The sequence below is a fragment of the Pristiophorus japonicus genome, chromosome 5 (assembly GCF_044704955.1).
Source record: "Pristiophorus japonicus isolate sPriJap1 chromosome 5, sPriJap1.hap1, whole genome shotgun sequence".
Taxonomy (NCBI): domain Eukaryota; kingdom Metazoa; phylum Chordata; class Chondrichthyes; family Pristiophoridae; genus Pristiophorus; species Pristiophorus japonicus.
Genome location: NC_091981.1, coordinates 28,064,589 through 28,092,505, shown reverse-complemented (window position 1 = coordinate 28,092,505; position 27,917 = coordinate 28,064,589). Strand labels below are relative to the sequence as shown.

At 42.4% G+C, this 27,917-nt stretch overlaps 1 protein-coding gene across 7 annotated transcripts in view; it reads right to left on the bottom strand.

Annotated features, from left to right (window-relative positions):
• Nucleotides 1-27,917, bottom strand: part of exoc2 (exocyst complex component 2) — a 329,764-nt gene that overhangs the window by 129,344 nt on the left and 172,503 nt on the right. For all 7 annotated transcript variants that reach the window (XM_070880460.1, XM_070880458.1, XM_070880464.1 and 4 more), the window contains one exon: nt 27,141-27,259. In XM_070880460.1, the coding sequence (XP_070736561.1) occupies nt 27,141-27,259 (119 nt within the window). The remainder of the gene's footprint in view (nt 1-27,140; nt 27,260-27,917) is intronic.

Here is a 27,917-nt window from a genome sequence, read left to right as displayed (position 1 = left end):
TTATATCATACTGGAGTGATCTCAACATCAACTTATTTCAACACCAGTTATGTAAACAAAGACCAGTATCCTTTTTCTGTTGCAACTTGAAAACTTACGCCTTAACAATTACTGACTGTTTTTCGCAAAATATTTCCCAAGTCAAACTGTGCTACAAACAGCCAATGAAACATTATCAATGCAGCAAATAGCTCTTTGCATCAAAGTTCACCTCCAACCCAGGAGAAAAGTGCAGCATTTAAACTGCACTAACTAAACATATTGAAATAATACTGTATTTAAAGGCACTGGCGGTCACTTATTTTTTACATTGTGAAACCAAGGTGAAGAGCCAAGGTCCACTATGGAGGGCACTGCCGATCAAGCTTGAAAAGACAAGTTGAGTTAAATCGTAAATAGTGACTAGGGCATGCGTCTTAAAAGGCTGAAGATTGTAGCAGAAATGAAAGGCATTCTACCAGTTTTGAGTTCCTGGGAAAGACTAAGCTATAATAGGAAATTCTATGATTTTAATACAGTAAGGAGACCTGTAGAAGTTTTTATATGTGTTAGTTTACTCTCAAAACTATCTTCTTGCTCTATTTTCTTTTAGTTGTCCTTTGCTGGTTTCTAAAAATGTCCCAATCCTCTGGCCTTCCACTATTCTTCGCAACATTGTATACCTTTGTTTTCAATTTGATACCATCCTTTACTTCCTTACTTAGCCACAGATGGTTCATCCTTCTTAGAATCTTTCTTACTCACTGGAATATATCTTTGCTGAGAGTTATGAAATAGCTCCTTAAATGTTTGCCACTGCTTATCTACAGTCTTACCACCCTTCAATCTATTTTCCCAGTCCACTAGCCAACTCTGCCTTCATACCTTTGTAATTGCCTTTATTTAAGTTCAGGACACTCGTTTGAGACCTAGCTTTCTCACGCTCAAACTGAATTTGAAATTCTACCACGCTATGATCACTCTTCCCAAGGGGATCCTTTACTATGAGATCATTAATTAATCCAGACTCATTAGACATGACCAGATCTAAAATAGTCTGCTCCCTGGTTGGTTCCACAACATATTGTTCTAAGAAACCATCCCGAATACACTATTCCTCAAGGCTAACTTGGCCAATTTGATTTATCCAATCAATATGAAGATTAAAATCGCCCATAATTATTGCCATAAGAAAGGTTTCTTACAAGCCTCCATTATTTCTTGATTTATACTGTGTCCTGCAGTATGGTTATTATTAGGGGGCCTATAGACTACTCCCACCAGTGACTTATTTCCCTTATCATTTCTTATCTCCACCAAAACTGGTCTTGATCTTCTGAGCGAATATAATTTCTCACTACTGCACTGATCTCATTCTTTATTAACAGAGTTACCCCACCTCCTTTTCCTTTCTGCGTATCCTTCCGAAATGACAAATATCGCTGAATATTCAGTTCACAGCCTTGGTCACCTTGCAACTACGTCTCTGCAATGGCTATCAGATCATACCCATTTATTTCTATTTGTGCCATCAACTCATCTATCTTGTTACGAATGCTGCGTGCATTCAGATCAAGAGCTTTTAAATTTAGTCTTTTTAACATTTTTACCTGCTCTGACCCCACTTTCTCATGCACTCTTATGTTTATATGCTCTGTCCCTTCCTGTCACACTCTGGTTATCATTACCCCTATTGCTACCCTACACTAAATAAGAACATAAGAAATCGGAACAAGATTAGGCCATACGGCCCCTCAAGCCTGCTCCGCCATTCAATAAGATCATGGCTGATCTGATCATGGACTCAGCTCCACTTCCCCGCCTGCTCCCCATAACCCCTTATTGTTTAAGAAACTGTCTATTTCGGTCTTAAATTTATTCAATGTCCCAGCTTCCACAGCTCTCTCAGGCAGTGAATTCCACAGATTTACAACCCTCAGAGAAGAAATTTCTCCTCATCTCGGTTTTAAATGAGTGGCCCTTTATTCTAAGATCATGCCCTCTAGTTCTAGACTTCCCCAGCAGTGGAAACATCCTCTCTGCATCCAACTTGTCAAACCCCCTCATAATCTTAAACGGTTCGATAAGATCACCTCTCATTCTTCTGAATTCCAATCAGTAGAGGCCCAACCTACTTAACCTTTCCTCATAAGTCAACCCCCTCATCCCCAGAATCAACCTAGTGAACCTTCTCTGAGCTGCCTCCAAAGCAAGTATATCCTTTCGTAAATATGGAAACCAAAACTGCATGGAGTATTCCAGGTGTGGCCTCACCAATACCTTATATACCTGTAGCAAGACTTCCTTGATTTTATACTCCATCCCCTTTGCAATAAAGGCCAAGGTACCATTGGTTTTCCTGATCAATTGCTGTACCTGCATACTATCCTTTTGCGTTTCATACACAAGTACCTCCAGGTTTGCAATCTTTCTCCATTTAAATAATAACTTACTCTTTGATTTTTTTCTGCCAAAGTGTATGACCTCACACTTTCTAACATTATACTCCATCTGCCAAATTTTTGCCCACTCACTTAGCCTGTCTATGTCCTTTTGCAGATTTTGTGTGTCCTCCTCACACATTGCTTTTTCTCCCATCTTTGTATAGTCAGCAAACTTGGCTACGTTACACTCAGTCCCTTCTTCCAAGTCGTTAATATAGATTGTAAATAGTTGGGGTCCCAGCACTGATCCTGCGGCACACCACTAGTTACTGATTGCCAACCAGAGAATGCACCATTTATCCCGACTCTCTGTTTTCTGTTAGTTAGCCAATCCTCTATCCATTCTAATATATTACCCCCAACCCCGTGAACTTTTATCTTATGCAGTAACCTTTTATGTGGCACCTTGTCAAATGCCTTCTGGAAGTCCAAATACACACTTCCACTGGTTCCCCTTTATCCACCCTGTTTGTTACATCCTCAAAGAACTCCAGCAAATTTGTCAAACATGACTTCCCCTTCATAAATCCATGCCGACTCTGCCTGATCAAATTGTGCTATTCCAAATTTCTTGCTACTACTTCTTTAATAATGGACTCCAACATTTTCTCAGCCACAGATGTTAGGCTAACTGGTCTATAGTTTCCTGCTTTTTGTCTGCCTCCTTTTTTAAATAGGGGCGTTACATTTGCAGTTTTCCAATCTGCTGGGACCTCCCCAGAATCCAGGGAATTTTGGTAAATTGCAACCAATGCATCCACTATCCCTGCCGCTACTTTTCTTAAGACCCTAGGATGCAAGCCATCGGGTCCAGGGAATTTATCTGCCTTTAGTCCCATTATCTTACTGAGTACCACCTCCTTAGTAATTGTGATTGTGTTAAGTTCCTCCATCCCTATAGCCCCTTGACTATCCACTGTTGGAATATTGTTAGTATCCTCTACTGTAAAGACTGATACAAAATATTTGTTCAGAGTTTCTGCCATCTCCATGTTCCCCATTACTAATTCCCCAGTCCCGTCCTCTAAGGGACCAACATTTCAAGTGTTTTCTTGTATCTTGTCCAGGAATGCAAGAGAGATGCTAAGAGTATAGTCTGATGAGAGAAATATTTCAAAAGACTTGGACATTATGGAGAATTAAGAGTTGAGAGGAAACGTGTTTAGCACAAAACAGGAAATATTTTGGAGGTAGCTCTGACAATGAAGGATCCATGAGATAACAGGGACAGTAAGGCCAAATAGGTCAATAAATGAAGGACCAAATGTGGAACTAATTCAGCCAAAACTTGGAGAGGAATGGAAGCACAAAATCTGAAGGAACTTGATGAATGTAGAATGGAGTCGATAGGATCAAGTGACTGAAAAAATGATTAATATGCAGGAGAAGCATAATGGAAGTGGGGAAAGTCATGGAGAATCCCCAAGTTATTAGGAACAGAGTGAGTGGATTAGTCTTCTACTTCAGAAAAGACAGAATGATTTGAAACTAGATGGTCATAAACACAGCTTTGGTAGGAGAATATATGATAATTTGTTTACAAATGTACGGTGCCAAACCCTGTCAGAGGCTTGGGAGATCTCCAAGGACATAGGATTCACCCAAGTGCTCAAAAGCAGAGTTGCAAATAAATGTAACATCGGCAATGGAATCACCAGTTCAAATTTCAATGATTTTGGTAAAGAATATCGCTCTATTACTCCTTTCAGTTTTTATCTCCATATATCAGGTTTGTCAGAGCTATAGTCTATGGACACGATTAAGATTCTAGATATATATTGATGATTTGGACTTAGCTGTACAGGACACTATTTCAAAATTTGCAGATGACACAAAACTTGGAAGTATAGTGAACAGTGAGGAGGATAGGGATAGACTTCAAAAGGACACAGGCTGGTGGAATGGGCAGACACATGGGAGATGAAGTTTAATGCAGAAAAGTGTGAAGTGATACATGTTGGTAGGAAAAACAAGGAGGCGCAATATAAATTAAAGAGTTCAATTCTAAAGGGGGTGCAGGAACAGAGAGACCTTGGAGTACAAATCGTTGAAGGTGGCAAGACAGGTTGAGAAAGCGGTTAAAAAGCAGATGGGATCCTGGGCTTTATAAATAGAGGCCGAGAGTACAAAAGCAAGGAAGTTTTAATGAACCTTTATTAAAAAAAACTGGTTCGGCCACAACTGGGGTATTGTGTCGGATACTGGACACCGTGTTTTAGGAAGGATGTGAAAAATTTAGAGAGGGTGCAGAAATGATTTACGAGTACTTACAGGGATGAGGGACTTCAGTTACGTGGATAGACTGGAGAGGCTAGGGTTGTTCTCCTTACAGCAGAGAAGATTGAGAGGAGATTTGATAGAAGAATTCAAAATCATGAGAGGTCTAGGCATTGTAGATAGAGCAAAATTGTTCCCATTGGCGGAAGGGTCGAGAACCAGAGGACACAGATTTAAGGTGACTGGCTGAAGATCCAAAGGTGACATGACGAAAAACTTTTTTTTACGCAGCGAGTGCTTATGATCTGGAATGCACTGCCTGAAAAGCTGGTGGAGGCAGATTCAATTGTGGCTTTCAAAAGGGAATTAGATAAGTACCTGAAGGAAAATAATTTACAGGGCTACGGAGAAAGGGCGGAGGATTGGGACAAACTGAAGTGCTCTTGCATGGAACCGGCATGGGCTCGACCGGCCGAATGGCCTCCTACTGTGCTGTAACGATTCTATGGTCCTGATAACAAAATCATATGGGGGATTAATGGAACTTTTGCGAATCGCCACAAATTGCTGGACAATTTGCACCGTTCTGCTGTTAGCCTCACAAAAACAAGATCTCGCCATCAGCCTCCCTATGAGAGTCAAGAAATTGCTGGAATTGTGCTGTAAATACAAATTAAACTCGCTGTAGAAAGTTAAGGCTGCTATTTTACAGTGCAAGGACCCTGTTAATGGGATGATTTATGATCCTGAAATTCTACTCAAACACGGAAGCCCAGAAAGGGAACAAGTGAAAGGTATTAAATTGTTACTGGAGGCTTTTTAAATTAATTATTTTTCTTACTTTTCCTCTCTTTTTTTTTTCTCTCTTAATCTACTATTTCTTTTTCTGTATCTAATTTGACTCTAATTCACTCCACTTTCTTCTCCGTCGTTCGCTCGGTTTCTTTTTCTATCCTTAAATTTCATTGGTTAAGGAGATAAGACTATTGGTTCTGTTGTTCACCAAGGTCCCAGATGCCCCGCTGATCTCCCTGCACGTTATCAGCCCATACTTCCAGCAATTTGTGGTGCAAAATAGGGAGCTGAAGGGTGAGGAAAAAAATCTTAACCCACGGCACATGCCCAGCTCCAGCAGGTTCTGGGCTATCACCTCACGAATAGCAAACAAATTCAGCTTTTTAGTTAAAAAAGGTATATGGGTACATTCTGCCTTAAGTGAAATATATTAACCTAGTTAATACACAAAAAATACTTTGATATTGAAGCTGGTTCAGAAGGTAATCTGGTCTTAAACGAGGTCAAGATCTGCAAATGTACAATGTGTGGAGAGCAATTGTGTTCCCAACTGCCAACAATCACACAAGCAGAACTTGAGATGTAAAGTGGATATTCAGAGAGTAATAATCACATAGTTTTTGATTTTACAAATAACTTCTAAGCATGTTCCAAACAAAATTACTGATGAAATTGTGAGTAAAACAGTTTAATTTTAAATTTTATTTTAAAAAATTCAAATCAGCATAGCAATGCAGCTTTAAATTAATGAGAGTTGTGACTAGTGGAGGTTCTTTAACCTGGATATGTTATGACATTACACAAGCTCTATGATGATACAAATTGGGACAATTATCTGGAAATGATATGGAAAGTGTTTGGGCACTTTGAAATTCGAGGATGATAAGTGATTAAAGACTATGGTAAAACTGTGGATGAACCAGAACATGTGTGTGTAAATCTGAGCAAGCATGCACAAATGGGCTTGTGTTAACCAAGTGCTAGCCTCTGTTCCATTTATCCAAAGCACAGCTTATCAGTGCTGATTAAAATGAATTACCAGTAATTATATCTGTTGATGGTGAAACATGAAAAGCTATTTTTCTTTCCTTGTTTCAGAAATGCTTGTCTGAAATGAAGCAAGGACTCCCTGCTGCTTTAACTAAAACAAGTCATTTTTGTCAAGGTTGTCGACAAAAAGAAAAACTCGACAAAGATCCACTAGCGATTAAAAAGAAACTCAACCTTATGACTTCGTGGCTGCTGCCAACTACTGATAATACAAAGAATGGCTTCTTGGAAAGATTTTTTTTATGATGACTACAGCAATGTACTGCTGTATCTACCATCAAATTTAGTTGGCACATTGAAAAAAAACGTAAGCCATCTTGAATACCTTTGGGATACTATATTGATACCTGCTTATACCAGAATGCACAAAAACAACAACTTGTATTTATATAGCACTTTTAACGTAGTGAAACATCTCAAGGTGCTTCACAGGACTTTTATTAGACCAAAAATTTGACACCGAGCCACATAAGGGGAAATTAGGGCAGGTGACCAAAAGCTTGGTGAAAGAGGTAGGTTTTAAGGAGCATCTTGAAGGAGGAAAGAGAGGTAGAGAGGCGGAGGGATTTAGGTAGGGAATTCCAGAGCTTAGGGCCTAGGCAACAAAAGGCACAGCCACCAATGGCTGAGCGATTATAATCAGGGATGCTCAAAGAGGGCAGATATCTCGGGGTTGTGAGGCTGGAGCAGATAACAGAGATAGGGAGGGGTGAGACCATGGAAGGATTTGAAAACAAGGATGAGAATTTTTTTAAATCGAGGCATTGCTTAACCGGGAGCCAATGTAGGTCAGCGAGCACAGGGGTGATGGGTGAGCAGGACTTGGTGCGAGTTAGGACACGGGCAGCGAGTTTTGAATCACCTCTAGTTTACACAGGGTAGAATGTGGGAGGCAAGCCAGGAGTGCGTTGGAATAGTAAAGTCTAGAGGTAACAAAGGCATGGATGAGGGTTTCAGCAGCAGATGAGCTGAGACAAGGGCGGAAACAGGCAATGTTACGGAGGTGGAAATAGGCTGTCTTAGTTATGCTGCGGATATGTGGTCGAAAGTTCATTTCAGGGACAATTATGCTGTAACATTTAAAAAATGCTTTGAATAAATGTGGAAGAAAACTCCTTTCCTGAAAATGTTAACGCCTTGCTGGGGTACAATTCTATAGATGCCAGTCATCTTCCAGTGTCTTGCCCATTGGGTTATTATTCCCACAGCGAATGAGTCTGGGAAATCACAGCCATGCTTGAGGCTGTACTCACCTGACGATCATAGGTGTAATCCCAGCAATGATTGTTGCATAACAAATGATAGCAGGAAACCTGACCAATTTTCTCCTTCCTAATGCACAAGCTCTGAGGCCAATTTCAGAGGATACCCCCAACGCTGCCCCAGCTGAGATCAGCTAGCCCAAGGATTGAACCTGAAACCTTTCTGGTTTGTGCGACTGAATTACTGACTAGGTAAACTCCTTGAGCCACTGTGGATGTTCATAACTAAATTACAGGTGTGCTCAGGAAATGAAAATCAATGGATCATTAACCTCTTCCACACTGGTGGAAAAAATAAATAAAACTAGTGAAGTTAAATTTACATTTTCAATTAAAAAAAACAAAGCAATGGATAAGGATAACATTTTTCAGATGAACAAAATCACATCTAAGCAAAGTATGTCTCTGCTGCTCATAATGCTTATATAATTTTTTATTCTCTTATTTCTCCCGGCAAGTTCCGGCAGCACTGAACCAGAGTTAAACGAATGACATGCAAAACCAAGAAGGTTGTTGATCTCTGCACACGGAATGAGAACTATCTGTTGACAACTTTCTCCCAGCTGGGAGACCCAAAATAGTTATGTGCTGATCCTCAACTCTTAATTTGCAATTTGTCTGTAATGGCTGGGGAGCTAATTCATTTTTAAAAATGAATTTCTCAGGGGATTACTTCATACTGAAAGCACTTCTCCCTCCAGGATTGCTCCCTTTTAAAATAGATCTTTCATATTTTATATGAAATATTTTATGGGCTCATTTTTCAACTTCAATAATTCAGAGCTAAAAGAGATACAGCGTCATAGTACCAATCTCTATTCTTCTACTGAAATTAAAGTTTACATACGATGAGTTACTTAGCAAGTTGAGAATAATTCGAGATACCTGTCTCTAAGGAAGCTTCACAAACATAATTAATTGATCTTTAATGGCTTGCACTATCTAAAGGGGTCTGCATGAGACCAACAAGTGTTGTGTGAATAACGGAAAACATTCCGTTTTTCTGAGAAGGGAACGAGACTGTGATTTTATTTAAGTGTGCACATATAGGACTCAATTTTCCCCAATGCCGTTTTTTTTGGCATATTGTAAGAGTGATACCCGTTTTTTTTTTGGCCCCAACTACTCAAAAAAAATAACTTGCCAGTTTCCCCGTTCTAATTCTGGAATTGGCGTCGCACAGCCTTTAGCTTCGGGGGGGGTGGAGCCTAATGTCTGCGCTGAAAAATGATGCTCCCCCTTCTGCGCATGCGCGGAAAAAATAATAACGTTTTTACATGACTGCTATGGGCGTGCATGCCCAGTACACCTCCTGGTCTGCATTCGACCATTTTTAAAGAGCCAGTCGTGTGTGAAAACTTTAATTTTCAGTGGAAAAGTCGGACCTGCAATATACAACATTGGTCAAGAACCAAGAATTTCTCACAGGACGACGTGGAGGCACGAGTTACTCTAATTGAGGCCAGATGGCACGAGCTGAACACCAGCAGAGGTCACATAAAAGTTTTACCAAAAAAAAGAAGAAACGCTGGAACCAACTTGCAGAAGATTACTGTGCAATGTCGGAAAATGTGAGGTCATCCACCTTGGAAAAAAAAACAGTAAAAGGGAATATTATTTGAATGGGGAGAAATTACAACATGCTGCGGTGCAGAGGGACCTGGGGGTCCTTGTGCATGAATCCCAAAAAGTTAGTTTGCAGGTGCAGCAGGTAATCAGGAAGGCGAATGGAATGTTGGCCTTTATTGTGAGAGGGATGGAGTACAAAAGTAGGGAGGTCCTGCTGCAACTGTATAGGGCATTGGTGAGGCCGCACCTGGAGTACTGCATGCAGTTTTGGTCACCTTACTTAAGGAAGGATATATTAGCTTTGGAGAGGGTACAGAGACGATTCACTAGGCTGATTCCGGAGATGAGGGGGTTACCTTATGATAATAGATTGAGTAGACTGGGTCTTTACTCGTTGGAGTTCAGAAGGATGAGGGGTGATCTTATAGAAACATTTAAAATAATGAAAGGGATAGACAAGATAGAGGCACAGAGGTTGTTTCCACTGGTCGGGGAGACTAGAACTAGGGGGCACAGTCTCAAAATACGGGGGAGTCAATTTAAAACCGAGTTGAGAAGGAATTTCTTCTCCCAGAGGGTTGTGAATCTGTGGAATTCTCTGCCCAGGGAAGCAGTTGAGGCTAGCTCATTGAATGTATTCAAATCACAGATAGATAGATTTTTAACCAATAAGGGAATTAAAGGTTATGGGGAGCGGGCGGGTAAGTGGAGCTGAGTCCACGGCCAGATCAGCCATGATCTTGTTGAGTGGCGGAGCAGGCTCGAGGGGCTAGATGGCCTACTCCTAATTCTTATGTGACCACCCTGAGGTCTGGAGGCCAGTGCAAAAAGAAGTGACAGGACCTTGGTCAAGGAACATTTTAATTTATTCACTGGAATTACAATTGTAAATGTGGCCATCTGTATGTCCCACCCAGCAGACAGACACCCTCTCTAAAAAGTTATATTTTCATCTTTGCAGAGGAAGGTGGCACAAAACAAAAGGGAAAGAACGCGAACAGGAGGCGGCCCGGCAAATCTGCACCCACTGACACACTTGGAAGACAGGGTCGCTGCTTTGATGAGTCCTGCCTGGAGAAAAGCAACCACCTCTACACAAGCTGGGCCCACACTCGAGGGAGAGGGTAAATTTCAGTCTGGCTTTACTAAATGTTAAGTATTGCGCAGGTTAGCCATGCTTTCGTTCCTAGGGATGTCTCCATCAGCTACGCTTCAGTTGATGCAATGTGCTATCCTTCATCGTGGTCCTTCAAATGAGCCTGCTGCCTGCGCTGTGTGAGCCTACTCATACCATGCTGTCCCCTCCACTGCTGCTAATCATTTGTCTGTTCTCTTATATTTTGAGAACTTGAGGCCAACCCTGACAAGGATGAAGCCGATGCAGAAGATTATTCAGGCGCGGACGAGCCTGAAGAGGTGAACATCTTCCAATTCCACCTTCCAGATCAAGAGCATGGGGGTGAGGGGAGGATGAAGCCCTCAATCTTGTACTTGTCATGTATGTACATTCTGTTTGTAGCCACGAGATGGCGTCATTATTGGAGGCCACTGAGCAGCACGCACATGGTGCTGCGCAGGTACAAAAGGCCAGCCATTTTGAGAGTGAAGCACTTTGGGCCTAAATAAAGCAGAGCCAAGGTTGCACCTTGCTTAGTTAAACAGTACTCAGTTTGAATATTTATTGCATACATAACAGTAGTCACTCTGGAGGCGGCACAGGTGCTGCCCATTGAGGTGCCAGCTCCTTTCCTTAGCGGTACGAGTGTTGGGACATTCCATGGTTTCTCACAGTCCGAGGCTGGGGATTCCAGTGGGATGCAGCAAGGCACACCCAGGGCTCCACCTTCCGAGACTGCGGGTCCCAGTGGGATGCAGCAAGGCACACCCAAGGCCCCACCGCCTGAGGCTGCCGGTCCCAGTGGGACGCAGCGAGCCACACCCAGGGTGAGAAGGGGAAGGAGAGCTCGACAGCGCTCTCCTGAGATGCAGGATCTAACAGATGTGGTTCAGATGATGGCAATGAGTGCGGAGAGCATTGACCTTATGCGATCACTCCTGGACACCATCAGTGGGGTGGGTGATGAGGTATCGGGACTGTTGGGAGAAATAACAACACTCTCACGAGAAATGGGAACACTCGGTAAACACGAGGGAGGGAATGTTGGAGTTGTTGAGACACTGTCGATGAACATGAGGGAGGGAATGTCACAGGTAGCTGCTGCAAAAAAGGAACATGCCCAGACCCCGCGGCCATTGACAGAATCAACTGCCACTCCCACTCCAATCCCCAGACCAGCCTCTGAAGAGGCCCAAGCCAGGCCTTCCACATTACTGCTCACGCACCCCCCCATCAAGAAGTGCGCATTACCTGAGATGTTCGAAAGAATAAGCTTGGTACCAACCCGAGAAATGCTGCACCAAAGCCTGCGGACAGGGGTGAAGTCACCAAGACTAAGCGCAGCGGGCGGTCTTAGAATAAGGTGGAAGAGAGACGGGTGCAGCCTTTCTTTGCGGTTGTTGTTGTTATTATTGTTGTAACTGTTTTCAAATTAGTGATGTAAATTTACATTTAAAATTGAAATAATGGGCCAGAATTTGCTGGCAAGGTATTATTTTCTTACTTTCTGTTCTCTCTCTTTTTTTCTCTCTCCTACTCCAATCTTATTTCCCTCTCTTTGTTTCTCTTTCTGTACCTGGTTTGATACTAATTCACCATATTTCCTTCTCCGTCGTTCCTCTGTTTCTTTCTCAGTCCTTATATTGTTTAAGGAGATAGACTGATGGTCCCATCGTTCACCAAGGTTCCAGATGCCCCTTTGCCCTTGCCGTGCCATTATCAGCTCTCACCATCCAGCAATTTGCAGCACAAAGATTTTGGGGCTTGAACAGTGCAGGAAAAACTGCTGCGAGATGCCCCACTCGAACAAAATCTGGGCCAATATTTCTAAATTTTCCAATTAACATATTTTACAGAAGAACCAGCAAAGTGCATTACTAAGTTGATTATTATTGTAGGTAGCAAATAGATTACTAGTCCAGAGGGAAGGATATGTGGTAATTGATATAAGTACCTTCAAAGAATGAGAACAATCCCCTTCTAATGCAAGCAATTTACTTGGCTGCAAAATGCTATGGGACATTGTGAGGATCTCAAAGACCCTATCTAAATGCAAGTTCCTTCTTTCTACGTGTTCTCAAATAGAATACCCAAAATGAATCCTGGGTCAGAGAAAAGAATCATTTAAAAAAATAATGACAGTGTCTATCCTTAACCAGGCCACAAAATAATACCATTAAGAACTTTGCAGAAAGTTACAAGGCTGAGGATGAGTTGTGTAATCAACCCTTGATAGCTTTTTTTGAATTATTCAATAGCAAAGACAGTTGCCAGATTACTCTATTTCTAGAACAGAGTGCTAAAATTGTCCTCTACTCTAAAACAGGAGTTAGGATTTTATTCAACAACGTGTGCATCAGACAAACAGACACACATACCATATTAAATAACTTTACAAAAGTCTCTAATTATTAGGGCTGTTAACATAACTTAATTTGGAGCCAAAATCACACATCACAATGGCGTAATATGGCCCCCACAAAACAAATTCTGGTTAAGTGTGGAACCTATTCCCAAGGCCTTGACAATAATAACGTAAAAAACTGTAACAATGAAGTGTATATTATACCACTAAAGGTGTGATGTCTGAAATCTGGAAACCTCGGGACAGAGGCCGTTCTGGATTTCAGAACGTTTTTACCTGGGCCGAGGAAAGTAGGTGGGGTCAGTCCAAGGCCAGGGGGGGGGGTGGGTCAGGCCAATGGAGGTTGGTCAGACTGTCGACGGTGTCGGTCGGTTCAAGGCTGGGGAGGGTCAAGCCGGTAGGCACCAGAGATCTAGGGGGGGGGTCGGTCGGTCGGGCTGAGAGGGCCTGGGGGGTTGGGAGAGCCGCTGGAGGTCGAGGGGGGTAGATCGGGCCGAGGCCTGGGGGAGGGGGGCCGTTGGAGGGGGTGGGAGGCTGCTGGAGGTCGGGCCGAGGTCGGGGGATGGGGGGAAATTGGAAGGACCGTTGCCAGGGAGGGAGGGCCGTCAGAGGTCGGGGGTGTTCCAGAACTCAGGATTTTGGACGTCGCATCTATAATGCATAAAAAGATGTATTCAATTTACAATAGTTGACAATGCAATCCTCCAGTCATGTGGAAATTTGCATTACGTAACACCATAGTCTCACCTATACTCAAACTATAAGCCATTGTCTCGTTATGCTACCAAGCCCTTGACTTACTAAATAAAACTCAACTGTTATAAATAATGAGATAAACAACTGCAAAACAGTTACAGTAGCTGTTAAAAATAGATCAAATGTTCTCAAATATTCAGTTGTAAACAAAACCAAAACCTTGCCAGCTGTGCTTTATTATTGGGTACAAAAAGATTCCTCATTAACTTCAGTTTTTAAATATATTACATTAGATTTTGTTGGAGTGGGGCTTCTTGCTGAGTGCCCCGTTAGTTAGACTTACAATGGCACGTTTAGGTATTTACATTTTTTGCCCACAAAGTTGCTGGAAGTGCGAGCTGATAACGAGAGGGGGCAACAGGGCATCTGGGACCTTGGTGAACAATGGTGCCAACAGGATATCTCCTTAACCAATGAGATTAAATGATGGAGGCATCAACAGAGGAAGGACTGAGAAGGAGGGTGAATTAGAGTGAATGACTTCAATGTTACATTAGGTACTGAAAGAGAAATTAATCGAGGGAAGTAAAGATTGTATTGAGAGTAGAAAGAGACAGAAAGAGAAAGTAAGAATTTAAAAATATTAACATATTGGTAGTCATCAACAATTATCACTCCCATAAAAGGGTACTTATGCTGATAATTACTAGACTTAGACTTAATGGGTAATTAATGTGCAAATGTAGTAACTTCATGCGGTGTGGAGCAAATCGGCCAGCAACTTGCGGTAAATCGCAGTTCACCGGGTACCTCTTCCATATTACAAGTTGCTGACTGATTTGCGCTTAATCAACAGTGTGCATCGTTCAGACATCGTTATTTTTTCAGCAAAATCTGGCCCTTTATAATTGTAAGTTATTAAAAGGTAAAATTCAAATAGACAAACATTTTGTGCTGTTGTTACAAAAGTGCCTGCAAAAATAGAATGGCTCACCAAGAGGGTCAAAAAGACACGTTTCATTAAAGCAAATGTATAAGTGTTCCGACAAGTCAGCAAAAAATTGAAAAGTGCAAAATGGAGCCCATGAGAAAATGTTATTTAAGGTGTTCTTCCTAACGTGCATAGAGCTTTTAAAAAAAATTGGGCATTCACAAGATTTTTTTAAATAACTTGGAAAATCAGAATAATGACATTTCAGTTCAGCCGCGCTGTAAAACAAGATCCCATCATATTGCACAACCTGGAGAGCCAAAAGGACATCCTGGAATTTTCCAAGTATAGTCAACTCTTTAAAATGGCATTACAAATTCAAACACAAGCAGTGAAAATAGACCATGTGAAGCACAACTCAACAACTCAACAGACTAAGTATTATAGAGGCTGTCCTTTTGTCTTTCTGAACCTAAATGAAGGAGTGTCCAGCATTGATTTGAGAAATGATTTATTTATAAATGCCAAAATTAAAAGTCCGGAAATTCTAAATTGTTTACCATGGAGGGACAATGAGACACAGCACAGGTTAAAGGTTTGGCCCAAATCATGCCTACATAACACTGAAAGGCTTGGTCTGAGTATTTACACTTTTGTTATATAGATCCTGTATGAAACAAAATTCTAAACCCATACAGAATGTTTGCTGCACTATTATAAACATGGACTGTGTGTTGGTATTTGTGTCTCCCAAAGCAAGCGCTCTACTCGGAACTCCTTCACGGAAAACGAGCCAAAGGTGGGCAGAGGAAACGTTATAAGGACACCTTCAAAGCCTCCCTGATAAAGTGCTACATCCCTACGACACCTGGGAGTCCCTGGCCAAAGACCGCCCTAAGTGGAGGAAGTGCATCCGGGAGGCGCTGGGCACCTCGAGTCTCATTGCCGAGAGCATGCAGAAATCAAGTGCAGGCAGCGGAAAGAGCATGTGGCAAACCTGTCCCACCCACCCCTTCCCTCAACAACTATCTGTCCCACCTGTGACAGGGACTGTGGTTCTCGTATTGGACTGTTCAACCACCAAAGGACTCATTTTAAGAGTGGAAGCAAGTCTTCCTCGATTCCGAGGGACTGCCTATGATGATGATGATTCCCTCTAGTGTAGTTTGAAGGCCATCATGCAGACATTTCCCTTTTCTTGGGCAGGATGAAAGAGCTGGAGAGAGACTTCACATGGTCAATATTCCCCCTCTCCTCAATAAAACATTCAAGGAAGATAGCTGAATTACATTTTAGTGCTTATAAAAGGCTTTCGAGTTCACAACCTATGTTACCATTGTGTACCAAGTTAACAAGATTACACTGTCGTTCCATGGCATACTTTAAAAATTTGTTTCCCCCACCTTATCGATACTATTCAAGCAATTTAAATGAGAAAAAGGGACCATTCCTGCAATTAATGCACTGCCAAATTTAGTCTATCCAAAAGTTGCAAAACCAAGTATGTACACACTCTTTGCCATGCCACGGTATTACTCATTGAAAATAAAATATATGGAGATTTTTTTTCCTGGTTCACTTTGACACAGCGAAAATCAGGTGGGACAGGACGCACCCCTGTAAAGGAAACTACGTGATTTTCTGATAGTCTCTGCGCTCATTTTGCTAAATGTCAGAGTAGATAAGTTAGTTAGGTCCAAAACTGCAGGCAGAGATGGACTGGAAATTAGAAGCTGGGAAAGAGGGCGTGTAAGAGGTCCTGAGGCCCGAAGTTAGAGTGGGAGGGACTTCAGTGAGCTTGAGGGCCAAAGGTAGAAGGGGGAAGTTAGATAGGGTAAGTTTCTTATGATGCAGGTCTCAGAGTTTGGGAGCCACGGGGGCATTGCCAGAGTCTGACTCAGAGACATAGCAGAATACTACACAGCATGAGTTTTAGGAGATTGTATCAGCTATGCCTCAGGTCAGTCCAGGTTTTGAGAGCAGAATGAAGTAGATCTTGCAGCACTTGAGCAAGGGACTAAAAGGCAGGGTACAGACCTGGAAACATTCAGGAGCAGGAGAGAGGATAGGGCTTGGGAATGGAGGAGCTATCTGGGCTGAGTAGTATCTAGAAGTTAAATAGTGGGCCAGACCCATTGGCACTCACACTCAGAAGACACAGTGGGTGATAGCAGGTGGTGAAGTGGTAGCATGGAAGCACAGCATGAGAAATAAACACATTAATCAGGCAGGAGACTTGATGTTGCACACATAGTCACCACAACTGTGGCAAGACAGCGTGTTTTAGTAAGTAGGGCACTTAGTATTGGGTTATGATTTTTTAAAATCTTATGATAATTAAGACAATCGGGATTTTCTGCCTGATAGACATTTTCCAACAATCTAGATACTTCCCACACGTTGACAGACACTTTTATCCGTGCTCTACAGACATACACAGGGCTAATATTTAAAGAGAGAAATTTGTCCAGGGCCGAAATTGATTTGATAAAATACAACCAAAATTGACTATACAACTAAATATTTTCTAGTAAGCAGACAATAATATTTTCCCAAAATAGAATCTGTACAAGTGAAAGTTTTGCATTTAAAGTTAAGATGAACTCTTCTACATAAATGAGTTATTTCTACCCAGCATATTAAATCAGTCTGTTGCTGTTGAAGGTATTGGAATGTCCCAGTAGCAATTGCTCATCTGTTATTCTGTAAGAGTTTTACAGTATATTAACAGGCAACAGCATTTCCTCTCTCCTCCTGTTAAAAGAGAAGATATGTCCACAAGTACTATTAATCAATGATGAAAAGTGCAGTGGGTAAGGATGTAAGCTTTAGAAATATCGTAGTTTACAGTCAATTACTGCAGCACCTCGTGGAGTGGGAGGCTCATGTGATGTAGAAAAGTTGCTGGGCAGCACATCTGTTCAGAAGCACTGATCATGGTCTGATGTTAGCAATTTCTCTTTCTCTCCCCCACCCCCGCATTCAGTCTGCCAAATGCTCCACAAAAATAAAATTTTTAAAAACTGAACAATACAACAGCCTTCTGTCAACGTGTGCTTCCATTACACCTCACCAGCAAGTGGTCAATATGGCTGCACTGCACAGAAGAGCCCTGTTAATTGAAATGTTATGATAAATGAAAAGTCACTCCACCCTGTTGCAGTGAAGCTGAACATCCACTGCGTGAGGTAATTCAATTTTTTTTTAAGATAAAATCCGAAGACACATAAAATAAAGCTTGAACTTTTTTTATCTGTTGTAAATTATCTTGAGGTAAATTATAAGGCATATTCATGATTTACAATAGGACAAATCCTTCTTACAGGATTTTCTGTTTATAAGCCCCAACTGTCCATTTTCCAAATATGATGCTAATGGAATCAAAGAATCATAGAAATTTACAGCATCGAAGGAGGCCGTTTCAGTCTATCGTGTCCGTGCTGGCCGACAAAGAGCTATCTAGCCTAATTCCACTTTCCAGCTCTTGGTCCGTAGCCTTGTAGTTTACGGCACTTCAAGTGCACATCCAAGCACTTTTTAAATGTGGTAAGGGTTTCTGCCTCTTTTCAGGCAGAACCAGACTTGAAGAAATTTCCCCTCAAATCCCCTCTAAATCTCCTACCAATTACTTTAAATCTACGCCCTCTGGTTATTGACCCTTCTGCTAAGGAAAATAGGTCCTTCCTACCCACTCTATCTAGGCTCCTCATAATTTTATACACCTCAATAAGGTCTCCTCTCAGCCTCCTCTGTTCCAAAGAAAACAAACCCAGCCTATCCAATCTTTCCTCATAGCTAAAATTCTCCAGTCCAGGCAACATCCTTGTAAATCTCCTCTGTACCCTCTCTAGTGCAATCACATCTGTCCTGTAATGTGGTTACCAGAGCTGACGCAGTACTCTAGCTGTGGCCTAATTAGTGTTTTATACAGTTCAAGCATAACCTCTCTGTTCTTGTATTCTATGCCTCGGCTAATAAAGGCAAGTATTCCGTATACCTTCTTAACCACCATATCTACCTGGCCGTCAGGGATCTGTGGACTTGCACTCCAAGATCCCTTTGTTCCCCTACACTTCTCAATATCTTACCATTTATTGTGTATTCCCTTGCCTCGTTAGCCCTCCCCAAGTGCATTACCTCGCACTTCTCCCGATTTAATTCCATTTACCACTGTTCTGCCCATCGCACCAGTATGTTGATATCTTTCTGCAGTCTACAGCTTTCTTCTTCATTATCAATCTCACAGCCAATATTAGTATCATCTGCAAACTTCTTAATCATACCACCTATATTCAAGTCTAAATCATTGATATATACCACAAAAAGCAAGGGACCTAGTACTGAGCCCTGCGGAACCCTACTGGAAACAGCTTTCTAGTCAAAAAAACACCCATCAACCATTACCCTTTGCTGCCTGCCTCAGCCAATTTTTGATCCAACTTGCCACTTCGCCCTGGATCCCATGGGCTTTAACTTTGTGACCAGTCTGCCATGTGGTGACCAGTCTGCCATGAAGAAAACAGCTTCTGGGCTTGAAAGCAAGAAGTTGTTTTATAGCAAACAGTGAAACAGTATAAGTGACACACATACACAAGTTGATCTTCTGTGGCAATCCACATGGAAAGTTGGAGAATATGATCACTCTACTTACCTGTTTCTGGTATCTTGGTGTTGCCATTTCTCTGTGTTTTCTCTTGTCGTATTACTTCTACTACTTTGTATGGCTGATGTAGATGTAGAGCAACAACTACAATTTTACATTTAGGTGGCTAAGCCAGATAACTGTGTAAGGAGTAGCGGAGTCTATTGCTGCAATGCCTCCATCGTATTTGTGAATCAGGCATTGAGTCATTATAAAAATCTGAAGTGATACATTTTGGTAGAAAGGAGAGGAAATATAAACTAAAGGGTACAAACCTAAAGGGGGTGCATGAACAAAGAGACCTAGGGTATATGTGCACAAATCGTTGAAAGTGCCATGACATGTTGAAAAAGCAGTTAGAAAAGCTTATGGGATCCTGGGCATCATGAATAGAGGCATAGAATACAGAAGCGTGGAAATTATGAACCACCTGTATAAAACACTGGTTTGATCACAACTGGAGTATTGTGTCCAATTCTGGGCACCACACTTTAGGAAGGATGTGAAGGCCTTAGAGAAGATGCAGAAAAGATTTACAAGAGTGATTTCAGGGATGAGGGACTTCAGTTCCATGGATAGACTGGAGAAGCTGGGGTTGTTTCCTTAGAGCAGAGAAGATTGAGAGGAGATTTGATAGTGGTGTTCAAAATCATGGGGTATCTGGACAGAATATGTAGAGAAAAACTGTCCCATTGGCGGAAGGGCCAATAACCAGAAGACACAGATTTAAGGTGATTGGCAAAAGAACCAAAGGCGACATAATAAAAAACTTCTTTTTTTTTTTTACATAGCCAGTGGTTAGGATCAGGAATGCACTGCCTGAAAGGGTGGTGGAGGCAGACTCAATCACTGCTTTCATAAGGAAGTTGGATAAAAACCTGAAAGAAAAAAATGTGCAGGGCTACGGGGAAAGGGTGGGGGAATGGGATTAGCAGAGGTGCTCTTGCAGAGAGCCGGCACTGGCTCGACAGGCCGAATAACCTCCTTCCGTGCTGCAACCATTCCATGATTATGGCTCATGGTCCGTTTTGGGTGTCCAGTCGCACAATGGAGAATTTTTAATGCTCCATCTGTGTATGAAGTGTCTGCATCTGCCATGGTTTGTGCAGACGTGGTTTAGGGTTCATTCTGCATAACTCTCTTTGTTCTCTTCTCTTCCCTGAATTCTTTTGCCACTCTTTCAGTCCTCTTCTGTTTTTCCTCCTTTCACTTTGGTGGGTGGTATAAACTGGTGTGGTGACAAAAGGAGCTACCAATGGCTACAGGCTGCATTTGGGGTGAGGGTTTTCCCGTACCGTCTTCCAATAACTTGTGTATACCCTCATCTTTTCACTCCCATTGCATCCCTTGCCTGTTCCTATTTTCTCCTGCCTTTCTACCAGCCCCTTACCCCCATCACTTACCTCTATTTCTTCCCCTTCAAACTACCCACTCTGTACCCTCCACTTCATCAAACGACATATCCTTATTCCTACATCCATCATCATCATAGGCAGTCCCTCGAAATCGAGGAAGACTTGCTTCCACTCTAAAAGTGAGTTCTCAGGTGGTTGTACAGTCCATTGCGGGAATTACAGTCTCTGTAACAGGTGGAGCAGACAGCGGTTGAAGGGTGGGTGTACTGGTTTGCCGCACACTCCTTCCGCTGCCTGTGCTTGGTTTCTGCATGCTCTCGGCGATGAGACATAGAAACATAGAAATTTAGAAAATAGGTGCAGGAGCAGGCCATTCAGCCCTTCGAGCCTGCACCACCATTCAATATGATCATGGCTGATCATGCAACTTCAGTATCCAATTCCTGCTTTCTCTCCATACCCCCTATCCCTTTAGCCGTAAGGGCCACATCTAACTCCCTTTTTAATATATCCAATGAATTGGACTCAACAACTTTCTGTGGTAGAGAATTTCACAGGTTCACAATTCTCTGGGTGAAAAAGTTTCTCCTCATCTCGGTCCTATATGACTTATCCCTTATCCTTAGACTCTGACCCCTAGTTCTGGACTTCCCCAACATCGGGAACATTCTTCCTGCATCTAACCTGTCCAATCCCGTCAGAATTTTATATGCTTCTATGAGATCCCCTCTCATTCTTCTTAATTCCAGTGAATATAAGCCTAGTCGATCCAGTTTTTCTTCCTATGTCAGTCCTGCCATCCCAGGAATCAGTCTGGTGAACCTTCGCTGCACTCCCTCAGTAGCAAGAATGTCCTTCCTCAGATTAGGAGACCAAAACTGCACACAATACTCAAGGTGTGGTCTCACCAAGGCACTGTACAACTGCAGCAAGACTTCCCTGCTCCTATACTCAAATCCACTCGCTATGAATGCCAACATGCTATTTGCTTTCTTTACTGCCTGCTGTACCTGCATGTCTACTTTCAATGACTGATGTACCATGACACCCAGGTCTCGTTGCACCTCCCCTTTTACTAATCTGTCACCATTCAGATAATAGTCTGTCTCTCTGTTTTTACCACCAAAGTGGATAACCTCACACTTATCCACATTATACTGCATCTGCCCACTCACTTAACCTGTCCAAGTCACCCTGCAGCCTCTTACCATCCTCCTCACAACTCACACTGCCACCCAACTTAGTGTCATCTGATTGGAGATATTACATTCAATTCCTTCGTCTAAATCATTAATATATATTGTAAATAGCTGGGGTCTCAGCACTGAACCTTGCAGTATCCCACTAGTCACTGCCTGCCATTCTGAAAAGAACCCGTTTATTCCCACTCTTTGCTTCCTGTCTGCCAATCAGTTCTCTATCCATGTCAATACATTACCCCCAATATCATTGTCCTTAATTTTGCACACGAATCTCTTGTGTGGGACCTTGTCAAAAACCTTTTGAAAGTCCAAATACACCACATCCACTGGTTCCCCCTTATCCACTCTACTAGTTACATCCTCAAAAAATTCTAGAAGATTTGTCAAGCATGATTTCCCTTTCATAAATTCATGCTGTCTTGGACCGATCCTGTCACTGCTTTCCAAATGCACTGCTATTACATCTTTAATAATTGATTCCAGCATTTTCCCCACTACCGATGTCAGGCTAACCGGTCTATAATTCCCTGTTTTCTCTCCCACTCCTTTTTTAAAAAGTGGGGGTTACATTAGCTACCCTCTAATCCATAGGAACTGATTCAGAGTCCATGGAATGTTGGAAAATGACCACCAATGCATCTACTATTCTTAGGGTCATTTCCTTAAATACTCTGGGATGCAGACCATCAGGCCCTGAGGTGCTCAGTGCCCTCCCGGATGCTCTTCCTCCACTTTGGGTGGTCTTGGGCCAGGGATTCCCAGGTGCCAGTGGGGATGTTACACTTTATTAAGGAGGCTTTGAGGATGTCCTTGTGGTTTCCTCTGCCCACCTGGGGCTTGCTTGCCATGTAGGAGTTCCGAGTAGAGCGCTTGCTTTGGGAGTCTTGTGTTTGGCATGTGGATGAGGTGGCCCACTCAACGGAGCCGGTCAGGTGTGGGTAGTACTTCGATGCTGGGGATGTTGGCCTGGGCGAGGACAGTGACATTGGTGCGTCTATCCTCCCAGTGGATTTGCAGGATCTTGCAGAGGCAGCGCTGGTGGTACGTCTCCAGTGCTTTGAGGTGACTGCTGTATATAGTCCACATCTCAGCCATATAGGAGAGCGGGTATCACTACTGCCCTGTAGACCATAAGCTTGGTGCGAGATTGGAGGTCCTGGTCTTCAAACACTCTCTTCCTCAGATGACCGAAGGCTGCGCTGGCACACTGGAGGTGGTGTTGGACCTCGTTATCGATGTCTTCCCTTGCTGATAGTAGGCTCCCAAGGTATGGAAAATGGTCCACGTTGTACAATGTCGGGTCGTTGATTTTGATGACCGGGGTGCTAGTGCTGTGTGGCGGGGTCAGGTTGGTGGAGGACCTTTGTCTGACTGACGTTTAGCGCAAGGCCCATGCTTTCGTATGCCTCGGTGAAGGTGTTGACAATGGCTTGGTTCTATAGTTTAGTTCCATTCCAGCGGGGAGCTTGTTGAGAGTGAGATGGAGCATTGCAGCAAGGAAGATCGAGAAAAGCATTGGTGCGATGACACAGTCCTACTTGGCCCCGGTCCAGATGTGGATTGGGTCTATGGTGGATCCGTTGGTCAGGATCACGGCTTGCATGTCGTCGTGGAGCAGGCAGAGGATGGTGACAAACTTTTGGGGGTAGCCGAAACGGAGGAGGACGCTCCATAGTCCCTCACGGTTGACAGTGTCAAAGGCCGTTGTGATGTCAAAGGGTTGGTGCTGTTCCCTGGATTTCTCTTGTAGTTGTCACGCAGTGAATATCATGTACCCTTCAGTTGACAGAATCTGCATTGTGACTCTAGGAGAAGCTCTTCAGCCACAGGGAGAAGATGGTTGAGGAGGATTCTTGCTATGACTTTCCCAGGGGCCGACAGCCGGAAGATTCCTCTGTAGTTGCCACAGTTGTACTTGTCCATTTTTTTGAAGATGGTCACGATTACGGCATCTCGGAGATCTCCTGGCATGCTCTCCTCTTTCCAGGTAAGAGAGATGAGGTCATGCACTCGTGCCAATAGTGCTTCTCCGCCATACTATTGGCACAAATGCATGACCTCCTACATTCACTCCCCCCGCAAATGCCACTTGCACCCCCAAAGGAGGATGGCAACAAGCCAGCGGCTCCCTCAACCCGTCTTCCTCCTCCCCTCTCTTGCAATCTGTTTCCCTCAAAGGATCCTTACAAAATTGAACTTAATTATTTTTTCTTTTTTTTAAAAAGAAAAAAAACAAGTTAGAATGAGGAATGGCACTGTTGTCTGCCTCATGGGTCAAAGAGTTAGTATTTGCCTTTTTCAACTGTCAGCAAAACACAGGACGATAATTAGTTAGCTTCACAATGTAGCGTTACCAGGGAGTATCCAGTGTCAACATTTTACAAATTAAACCTGAAGAGAACAGTGGCAGGGTATTTTTTTAATATAATATATGTATGAGGACAGTTAATATTAATTCACCTTAAAGAAAGTATATAAGAACGTAAGCATTAAGAGCAAGAGTATGGGCATATGGCCCCTTGAGCCTGCTCTGCCAGTCAATAAAATCATTCCTGATCTATGACCTCAGCACCATTTTCATGCCCTGAAGTAATAAACTTACAACCCTTTTGTATTTTGCATTGTAATAAAAAAGGTATCACAGAATGGATAATAAGTATACATGTATACCACAAAGTACACATGCATATTTCAGTACACAAGGGTTAAAAAATAGTGTGCTATATTCCTGATAAGGCTGGGACAACACAGCTTCAATTCTAGATGAGCAAATTAAAGTAACAAAGGTATTCAGTTTGCTCCCTCGTAATGCTACATTACCCAGATATACAGCAGGTCCATCAGTATCTGAGAAGAGAAAAGGTAGGTTAACATTTTCAGTACAGACCATCTTCAGACATCAATCCGTTCTGATAATGGGTCTACACATAAAGCATTAACTTGGCTTTTCTCTTTATAGATTCTACAAACCTGCTGTGTGTTTAGCAACATCAATGTTTATATCGATTTGAACCCATATGATACTGTCCTTCTGAGGACAGGATGGAGACCAAGAGGCTCCACAAAGACGAAGGAAAAAGCTGAAGCGAGAATTAGCTCCAGTCAATTGTTGCCTCTTTTAGTGATTGATATGGAGTGGCCAAGTTGCCCATCGCATCCTCTCAGCATCAGTCTTTTTTATGATCCATAGAACCCAGAAGCTTTGCATGGGCAAAGGCAAATTATTAAACATGTTGCTTCTAGATGTTAAGTGCAGACAATCACGTTGGGCTAGACTTTCCACTTAGATTGCTAGGGCCCAAAAAATGGGCGATGTTCCAGCCTTAGCGATGTTTCAGCCTTCATGATCGCTGGAACATCGCCCATTTTTGGGATCGTGACTTTCGGCTTTTTTTGGGGGGGGGGGGGGTGCGCGATAGCCCAACGATGTGAAATGGGCCCTAGCGATGCAAAACGGGCCTCAACGAAACATCAGCAAGGCTTCCCTAGAAACGGCATTCTGTGGATGCGGTTTTTTTTGGGCCAGCAATTTTTCGGCGATGTTCCGGCCCAACTTTCCAATTTTCAAGCGAAATAGGCAGCCAGCACAGCAATTGGTGTGTGTTTTAGGAAATTGGTCTTTCTCTTGCTGTTGTCAATGTTTTGGGAAATGTCAAGATTTAATAACGGAACCACATTCCAATCTGGGGCGCCAATATAAAGTCCAGAAAACACAGGTAGTCTGCTAATAGACTCAGAAATATTTATTTCATAGTTTTATTTTTGGGGATGGGGGGAGTGGGGAGTGGTAGATAGAAGTTGGAGCAATTCAACTGTTGGCCTGCGTTAAATCAGATGACATTTTGCAATGCAAGCTCTCCCCAGATACTTCTCACGCAATTGTGAGCTTCCACAGGCACTCCCTACCAACCAAAACGTCATCTAGGTGTAAAATATTTAGCACAGCAGGCCTCTGGGCAAACAATAAACCTGCTGACTATTATTACATATACACTGGATGTAATATGGAATATCACCATACACTTTGCTTCCTCTTTGAAACTGGTGGAAAATAACACACTGTAATTCAAGCTGGAAACTATAAATTAGTCTTTAAGTAAAAGATGGATGCAAAATAGATCAATAAGCAGACGGAGTACAATAGAAGAATACTTGGTTTCAAACCAATAAAAACTTTAGCCATTCTTATAAAATTGGACCACATGTCCATGTAAAAGCTTTTATGTCAGAAAGATAACCAAAAGAGTCCTCCATTTGCCTCTGACCCATATAGTGGTACGGCAAGAAGCGAATCCAGCTTGTCTATAAATCTCTCTTCCCTTTTGATGTCAAACTGATACAATAGGAAGATAAAAAGGTCATCATGTTCCAGGTTTTTGACCATTTTTCCACAGAAAGGATTTGAAAAATAATTAATTTTTGGGTTCTCAAAGCAAAGTGTATTCACAAAAGTTTAAAGAAAAAGCTGTTTGAAATGCTAATGAGCTAGATGTTAAAAGTTATTTTTGCAAAAAGCTGTAAACAATAAAGCAATTTGTTACTTTTGTTAGCCTATTTCAGTAATCGCTAAACACCCAACACCCATTGTGTTGGACATTCCCGGTTCCCAGCATTCAGCAGGGGTTGTCTAGTGCTAGTACAGGCCCTCCCCTCGGGTCATAAACATGGAGATAGCAACCGAAACACTCACTGATTGTCAAGTTATGTAAAGAAGGGAAAGCTGCAAAGATATGATTTCACCACACTCAGAATGCAGTTGGGCAGTTAGCAATTATTTTGTTTAAGTCTAGCAAGATGACCTACCGCTGAGGGGATGCGCAGTGTTTTCATCATTTTGTAGTATTACGCAAAGACGTATAGTACTGATAAAACTATTGCTTTGAATGTTCATTTGCTGTAAAATAAATCAGCTTAATGATGTGTATCTGGCCTTGTCTTACTCAAGCTTGCTACAAAATTGATTCACATTTTCAAAAGGTATTAGGCATCCTCTCAAAATCCTGGCAAGCAATTCACGTACTTTCAGGAAAATGCAAAATTGCAAGAGCTGTGCTCATATGACCCCATGATGCAAAGGCCACAAGTGGTAAATGTGAACATTATAATATGAATTATTTCCATCATCTGTGTTAGACTTGGCATCTGTCAGGCAATGCATCTAGCTGAGTTCTAAATTATATAGTATGTCTTCTTAAACACACAATCTATTATGACTTGCTGGGGAGCTGCCTAGAAGCAATTGATAAAAAGGGAAGAATAATTTCCTTGGAGCTAGAGAACATTTTGTGTATTCTCCTATTCAGAGAAACACGGACAGCCCTCCCAGAAACCAGACACAGTAGACCATTTTAAGATTATCACAATACTGGCAAGCTATAAATTTCTATAAATATATTTAATATAAAACATGTTAAACCCTTGGGGTTTGTCATATCTCCACAAGACGTATGTACTAACAATGTTCTAGAGAACACAAACAATTTAATTAAACTTTTATAATTTTAAAATAAACTTACCCTTTTGCCCTTTGATATAATTCTCTCTGCAGTTCTGCATTAGTTGCAGGATCCACTTGTGTTGGGCCATAATACACATCCAGGCAGGGTCACCTGGTGCGTGGAGATCAGATAGGTATCTGGAATCATGGTCAAAATAATGATTAAAATCACAGTAAACTGCAAAACATAAAGAACAGTTTTTAAGCTGAAGTTTTTTATTTCCATCTCCGTAAATTGCCCGTCTCTGCCCCTGCCTCAGCTCTTCTGCTGCTGAAACCCTCATCTATGCCTTTGTTTCCTCCAGACTGGACTACTCCAACGCACTCCTGGCTGGTCTCCCACATTCTACCCTACTTGAGGTCATCCAAAACTCGGTAGCCCGTGTCCTAACTCTCACAAAGTCCCGCTCACCTAACACCCTTGTGCTCGCTGACCTACATTGGCTCCCGATTAAACAACACCTCTTTCAAAATTCTCATTCTTGTTACAAATCCCTCTATGGCCTCCCCCACCCTCTCCTTCAGCCTCACAACCCCACGAGATGTCTGCGTTCCTCTAATTCTGCCCTCTTGAGCATACCTGATTGTAACTGCTCAACCATTGGTGGCCGTGCCTTCAGCTGCCTAGGCCTGAAGCTCTGGAACTCCCTCCCCACCTCTCTTTCCTCCTTTAAATCGCTTTTAAAACCTACCACTTTCGGTCATCGTCGTAATTATTTCTTACGTGGCTTAATGTCAAATTTATTTATTTTGTCTTATAACACTCCTGTGAAGCACCTTGGGATGTTTTATTACG